The sequence below is a fragment of the Peromyscus californicus genome, unplaced genomic scaffold (assembly GCF_007827085.1).
Source record: "Peromyscus californicus insignis strain IS unplaced genomic scaffold, ASM782708v3 Scaffold_6__1_contigs__length_162567912, whole genome shotgun sequence".
NCBI lineage: Eukaryota > Metazoa > Chordata > Mammalia > Rodentia > Cricetidae > Peromyscus > Peromyscus californicus.
In genome coordinates, this window is record NW_026294584.1 from 100,834,649 (window position 1) to 100,842,019 (window position 7,371).

General features: G+C 54.9%; 1 protein-coding gene across 1 annotated transcript; it reads left to right on the forward strand.

Moving 5' to 3' along the window:
• Nucleotides 1-201: 201 nt before the first annotated feature.
• Tex261 (testis expressed 261) lies at nucleotides 202-7,294 on the forward strand. Its single transcript, XM_052720276.1, has 6 exons — nucleotides 202-354; nucleotides 935-1,014; nucleotides 2,244-2,397; nucleotides 3,960-4,027; nucleotides 4,570-4,672; nucleotides 4,775-7,294. Exons 1-6 carry the CDS (start codon nucleotides 285-287, stop codon nucleotides 4,888-4,890), a joined length of 591 nt encoding a protein of 196 aa, XP_052576236.1. The 5' UTR covers nucleotides 202-284; the 3' UTR covers nucleotides 4,891-7,294.
• The last annotated feature ends 77 nt before the right edge of the window (nucleotides 7,295-7,371 follow it).

A 7,371-nucleotide genomic window follows, 5' to 3' on the forward strand; every position in this document is an offset into this window, starting at 1 on the left:
TTCCCTTTCCCAGAAAAGTCATGTCCGTGCGGAGCAGGATTGGAGGACTGGGCTTGGTTTGGTCCCAGTAACCTGGGCTCTGTGTGGGCTCTCGGTGCAGGGTGCAGCGCGAGCTCGATCCTCCACGCCGGTTGGCGGCGCTCGCGGGCTTGGCCGGAGCGCACGGGCGGCGGTGCTCCGCCCTGCTCCTCTCGGCGTCCGTGGGGCGGGGACAGTACGGCGGCCGCCGCTCAGTGTCGCGGGAGCCGGACCGCGCAGGCCCGTCCCGGCGCCCGGGGGGCGCCATGTGGTTCATGTACGTGCTGAGCTGGCTGTCGCTGTTCATCCAGGTGGCATTCATCACTCTGGCCGTCGGTGAGAGCGCTGACCCGGGCCGCGCGCACCCTGGTGCCCCGAGCTGCCAACCGCTGCTGTGCTTTGCAGCTGGGTGCGGGCGACCCCCAGCTGGTCCTGCTGGACCTCGGCCGAACCTTCCGGAGGGGATGCATGGTCTCCGAGACGCATCCTTGCTCTCTGGGCCATGGGCTGACCCCCTCTACCTGTCCCCTCTAGCCGGGGCAGGGAAAGGCCCCTGTCTGTCTCACCCGGCTGTGTGCTAGCGCTAGCACACAGCGCCCGGCCTGTAAGCTAAGTGTTCTGCAGGTATTGATTGAGTGACTGAAGTTTAAGGTTCCTGGGGCAGAGGTTAACCCTATGTTGTTCAGTCAAATCCAGTCTTTCTGTTGTCCTGGCAAAGTTCTATTTGTGCAGATGGGAAGGGCACCACAGGGGTGCTTTAGCTTCTTCCTGACTTCCTGAAGTCTGGGGAGGGTTGGTGGGGACTTAGGGATGAGCAGCCTGGTGGGAGTGGCCCTGGCTGAACTCTTCCTGTTTGTCCCCTCCTGTGACACCTCACCCTCCCACCCCCCACCCCACCCCACCCCCGCCAACCCAGCGGCTGGACTGTACTACCTGGCAGAGCTGATAGAAGAGTATACAGTGGCCACCAGCAGAATCATCAAATACATGATCTGGGTAAGTGGCAGCTTTTCCCTGGAGTAACCCACGGCTTGCTTGCCCCACCTCGGAAGCAGTTTGGTTTGGAACTGTTGTGGTGCTGAGAACCCAGGCTCTGAGGGTATCCCTCCTACCTCCCTTGCCCTGCACTCTGCACTCCTGGGTCCAGATTACCCCGACCCTCCATCCTCATGTGGCATTGTTTCACAGCCTACTGTATCCTTTAAGGTGACAATGGAGCTACTGCAATGACAGGTCTCGTGGTTTTGCCTTCACATGGCTATTTCCCACTCTGTCCGCTGTCTCCAGCCCCAGATCCCCACACCCAGTTCAGGCTTAGAACTTACAGCGACATTAAGGACAGTTTGTCATGCTTATTTTTTGCCCTCTTTCTAATCAGAGTGATTGTTCCTGAGGGAGCCGCATGCCTGGCCTTTCTCTTGCCTCATGGGAGGCTTCATTTCCTGGAGACGTGGTCCCTGCCACTGCTAGCAAGGCTGTAGGAAGGCTTTTCTGAGGTTGCTGTGGGAATGTGTGTGGACAGAGAAGTTCTTCACCTTTTACTCACCTACCCTCTGCAGCTACTTTCATTGTGCACATAGCCTGGGGTTGTAGTATGTGTAAAGACGGGGCTGCAGCCAGTTCATTGGCTCAGCCTGTGGGTGTGGTTGGTATGGCAAATTAGACCTTTCACCACTGACAGCTGAAGCCTCTCTCAGGCTGCTGGCTGGAATCACTACTGGGTTAATGTAATTGATTCGGTAGATCATGCTCAGCATTCAAGGAAAATATGAAATGGGAGGTGGAGGGTGGTGGGCGTGCATGTGGCCTGTGGTTAGATCCCCAGCTCCCAAAATATGGTAACTGTAAAGACTAGGGCGACAAACTGAGTGTGAGCTCTGCATGCCTATGGATGGGTGTGTGGTAAAGCGCTGTGTAAAATGGTTTTTTCTTACTTTGATTTTTTTTTTTCCCGGAGCTGAGGACCGAACCCAGGGCCTTTGTGCTTGCTAGGCAAGCGCTGTACCACTGAGCTAAATCCCCAACCTGGTTTTTTCTTACTTTGGATAACTGTCAAAAATCTTTTAGAAGTGACCTTCAGAGATGCCACCTTTGACAGCTGAGGGTGGCTGTGGAAGTGTCTGTGAACCAAGGAAAGCAAAGTCTATTGGTGCCCGGAGCGGGCTGGGGCTGGGGGTACAGGTGGTCCGAAGGCCCCCTGCAGCAAGTGCCTCTTCCTGTTTCAGTTCTCCACAGCCGTCCTGATCGGCCTCTACGTCTTTGAGCACTTCCCCACCAGCATGATTGGCGTGGGCCTTTTCACCAACCTCGTCTACTTTGGCCTTCTCCAGACCTTCCCCTTCATCATGCTGACATCACCTAACTTCATCCTGTCATGCGGTGAGAGGGGACAAGCAGAGAGGACTTGATGTGACTGGACGTGGGCCCTCCATCCCAGACACTGAGGGGGTTGCTGAGGAGGGGAGCAGCTAAGAAGCCGCGGAGGTCCTCCGGGAGGCTAGGCTGCTTGGGGGAAAGTGACTTCTTAATCCTGAGGACCCTAGAGCCTGTCTCTTGCCCAGGGCCTAGCCCTCATCAGGGGAAGGGCTCCAGCCAAGAAGACCTTATCAAAAAGGCAGGGTGGAAGGAGGGCTTGGGAAAGTAGAGAAGACACATTGTAGGCCGAGTGATTCTCACCTTTAAGAAGCCACTTGGGTCCTTTGGAAAGCGTGGAGCTGGCTTGGCAGATGGACGGCTCCCGATCACTGAGACAACATCTTGGAGCTTGCTGCCTCTCCTCACCACATGGTCAGAGGTTTCCACTGCCCCAGGCTTGGGTCCTGCCTTCATCCTTGGCCCCATCACTTTTCCTGTCCCCAGAAAGTCATGTCCCATCCCTGGGCCTTCACCGTTTTGTCAGACCCAGTTGGTTCATTTGGTGGTCACAGATGTACACAGATGTTCGTGAGAAAGGTTTTAGAAAATGGTCACGGGCACGGTAGTCTCTCCTCACCATAGCCTGGGTCGACATGGCAGGTGGCGTGGGGTGAGCTTTTAGCTCCATTTCTGTATCTAGGGGGAGATTCTGAATGTTATCCACAGAAGGGCGGATTGTTAGAGCTGGGCATCTCTCCATGCCAGGTGTGGTTTTACCTCAGAATTTGTTCAGCACCAGGTCCCTTGTGTGTCTCCCACAGAGGAGCTCTGGTCACCAGAAGGCTCCTCTGGCTTTCTTACGGCACTCCCTTGGCCTGCCATTTGGGTGCCTGAATGAGTTTTTCTGAGGGATGTCGTGGGCACCAGGTGCCATCTGATGTCCCTTAGCCTTGTGCATGACATGGCAGAGTACTGTCGTCCTGGTAAAGGGGAAACTGAGACAGGAAGTTGTGAGGTGGGTCTGGGGGTGGTCTTTCTGGTGCCTGCCCTTTACCCTGCCACGGAGGCCGCTAGGGCTTTGTGCCCCTGAGCAGCTGTCCCCTTGCTTGCTCTTTTTCGTGAAGTTGTGCACACGAGGGAAGAGTGTATGGGGCCAGGGCATACCAGTATAGACCAGTGTGCCTCTTCCCTCTATTGTAATTTCCAAGGAACGCTGACTGTACATGTCTCTGAGGAGGCCTCCTCCCAGCTGAGCAGTGTGGAGTCTGCCGTGGTGTGTGCTCTGCCTACCCATGTCCTCCCGACACCTACTGCTCTTGGGAGAGCAATGGCGTGATCGTGGATTACGTAACACACAAAGACGTGTTTTTATAGCATGCCAGAATGTTCCAGTCTACCTTCTGATTCTATTCCTGCTACCCTCTGCACTGAGAAAGTTGGGGCTAAGCACCCGTTCTTAACAGATGGGGACTGAATTCTAGACAGAGCCATGCTGTGAGTTGGTGCAGAGTCAAGACTTGGAGCTCCAGTTTTGGGGCCTTCTAGATTTGGTGAACACACAGTGATCAGACTCTTCATCCCCACAGGGCTAGTGGTGGTGAACCATTACCTGGCATTTCAGTTTTTTGCAGAAGAATATTATCCTTTCTCTGAGGTAAGATGTCCCCAGCGTCTAGCTCATATACGCATATGGCAGAGATGAAGGAGTGAAGGGACTTACCTGATCTGCTTTGTGAGTGTAGCTCTTATCCAAAACTGGCCCTGTTCAGGAACCATGTTTTGTTTTGTTTTGTTTTGTTTTTTCAAAACAAAAAACATGATTTTGGAAGGCAGGCTGTCTGAGGAACAGAAGGGGTCCCTTTGGCTGAGGTGGACGGACACTGTCCCCTTCCCCACCATGAGTCCTTTGGGTGCCCCAGTAAAGGTCATCTCAAGTCCAGGAGGGGCACCAGGCTGGCCTGTGTGACCCAGACCTCACAAGGCAGGACTGGGTGGCAACCCTCTAGCCCCCAGCTCCATCGGTTCCTGCCCAGAGTTCCTCCTGCTTGAAACCCCCGAGAAGAACAGTGTCACTTTGGGGAGGGACTGCATTCAATCACCGCTATACTTCCCCTCTCCCTGAGTGCTAGCCTCTGCAGGGATGGGGTGGGCCTTGGGGGCGCCCCTGGGGCTCTCCTCAGTCTCTCCTGTCACCAGGTCCTGGCCTACTTCACCTTCTGCTTGTGGATAATCCCGTTCGCCTTCTTCGTGTCGCTTTCGGCTGGGGAGAATGTCCTGCCCTCCACGATGCAGCCGGGAGGTGAGGAAGGGTTTGTTAGGTCAGGTTGGGGGGACTGGCACCAGCCCTGTGAGAGGACACTGGGGCTTTGGGTGATGTAGACACCTGCCTGTGTTTCCACAGATGACGTGGTCTCCAATTACTTCACCAAAGGCAAGCGAGGCAAGCGCTTAGGCATCCTGGTTGTCTTCTCCTTCATCAAAGAGGCCATCCTACCCAGTCGGCAGAAGATATACTGACCCTTTGGGGAGGGCACGTGGGGGGCAAGACCAGTAGAGCCAGGCCCCTGGGCTTCTGGGCTAATGGTGCCTGGGAGCCTGGAGGGTGTCTTCTGCCAGCCCAGGTTTCCCTTCCCTCTGTTCTGAAGCCCCATCCCCACCCTCCTGGGGGGCTTGAATGCTGCCAAGGGCACCAGAGAGGGTAGCAGGGCCTGCTTTGCCAAGAGGCTATGTCCCCAGCCCTCCCCTTCCCAGAGTCGGGTCTGGCTCAGATGGGGTAGGCAGGGAAGGGTCGATGCCACTGGGGAACAGACGGCAAGTTCTCAGGCAGGTGACCATAGGGAAGAGCGGAGGGTTGGCACTTCCAGGAAAAGTGCGTTTTGCTGTTGAACTGTGGGTCTTGGCCAATGCGGATTCCCCTTTGAATAAAGATTCTAGGTGGCACTGTTTGCCTTAACACCCCAGGAGTTCTTCTTTCTCTCTGCCCGCTATCCTTCTGCCTAGACTGGGCCAGCCTTCTGCTCCAGGGACTCATCTTCTGGCTCTTGCCCTTCTGAAGAGAATCTTGTGGCCCTAAGTGGGAAGGGAACAGAGATGAGGATGAGTGGACAACGGCAGTTTTTCTGAGGCTCCTCCCTCTTTTTCCATGTCTTCCTTCCCCCGGACTGTGATAGTCCAGATGGGAGGGAGCAGAAACAGTTGGGACTGGGTTAGAGATGCAGAAGACCATCTACAGTATCCTATTTATGTCTTCCTTTGAGGAAAAGGAGAGGTTTCTTGGTGAATTCTATCTCAGGCTCAATGAAAAAAATAAAATAAAAAATTGGCTTCTGGGCAGCCTAGGCTGTGGCCTGTTTCTTGAGAAATGGGATTGGGAGAGGCTGCCGCTCAGAGCACCCAGGCCTCACACTCGTGTGTGCTTCTGGCTCCTGGAGGGATGTGAGCTCTGCCTTCTAAGAAGGTGGGCCCCATCCTGGGTACAGACCAGCATCTGTTGACCTTGCACTCCAACTACAGTGCCTTGCAAGGGCTCAGCAGTACATGGAATGAAGGTCCCACGAAAACTGCCACTGGCCGAATCCCGTACCTCACAGGGAGTCTGGCAGGTGCCCAGATGGACAGGCGTGGGGAAGACCCCTACTGGTGAACATCTCTATCTCATGCATCCTTCATCCCATTGGCTCTTAGGTTTCTGTTGAGTCTCAGCCTGCCATTCCCTGAATTTTGCTTTGCAGCTACAGGTGAACTCGCCAGACCTATTTCTGCCTCTCGGGTAGGTGAAGTATGTCTAGGACCCGAGGCTGCTGCTCTTCAGCGTCCTGAGACTGGCCCCATTGGGCCTTGCTGCCCACTTCTTTATCTTTGTTCACCCTACCTGCCGGTCAGTGCTTGGACGGGCCTTTCCCAGGCTAGCCCTGGTGGAGTCATCACGTTCCCTACTGGGTCTTGGGGTGGCTGACAGAGCTGGCGGTCTGCTTTCTTGACTCGCTTCCCTGGCACTTCTGTGGCTGCCTGTCCCTTTACCTCTCTGCCCTTTCAGTCTCTGTAGCGGCTTTTCTCTTGCCCGGTGCGCACAGTTGCTCTTGGGCTGTGTTAGGAATTGCCCGAGGAAGCCCAGCCACCCAGCCATGCTGGTGGCTTTAGGGACACTGTGGAGGAAGCCAGGGCCAACCTTCAGCCCCAGTTCCTCTATAACTTCTCAGCCACAGTTCTGCTGCCTTATGGGGACAGACATAATTTGACCTCAAAATCTGCTCTGTTCACCTGCTTTTTCTAGTACCTGCCCTGGTCCCATGGTGGCTCAGGAGCCAGGCAGGATCTGGCTTTCTCTTTCTGCCCTACATCCAGTCTATTCTTAGTGTCTCTTCACGGGAACCGCTCCTTCTGCCGTCTCTCACCTAGTTTTTTCTGACAGTCCCCTGTGTTGCTCTGTCCTGTGGCCAGCTGGAGTAGGTTTTCTAAAATGCGCAGTTGGCCACGTCTTTCCTGGCCTCCAACTTTTCCCCAGCTCTCCACTGCCCTCAGGATAAAGTCCAGACTCCTTAGCATGTGTGTGAGGCTCCTGGTGTCCTGGTCCCTGCAGGCCTCATCACTTGACTAGTACCTCTGGGCCCCAGCCTCCTGTTTGCAGAGACCATGGCTCTCCGGCCACTTTAACATCCTTCCCTCTGCTCACTTTGGTGGTTTGCTACTTTCCTCTTAGATTTGATTTCCTCCAAGGAGCCTTGAATGTCCCCTGTCCTCCCCTAACCCCAGCCACCACACAGATCCCTCTAGGCTCACTGGCCTGTGGTATGGTCTGTCTCCCCCACAAGACTGGAAGCTCCTTGAGGGCAGGGAAAGCCCTTGGATTTTTGTATTATCAACTACCTGATTTTGGCGCCTGGCCCATGGAAAGCACTCAATAAATGTTTTGTTTAAAGAATGAGTTGTAAGTGTGTAACAAGGGAATGATGGGGTGCAGGGTGGCTTCCTAGACCAGTCTCACATCAAAGCCACAGG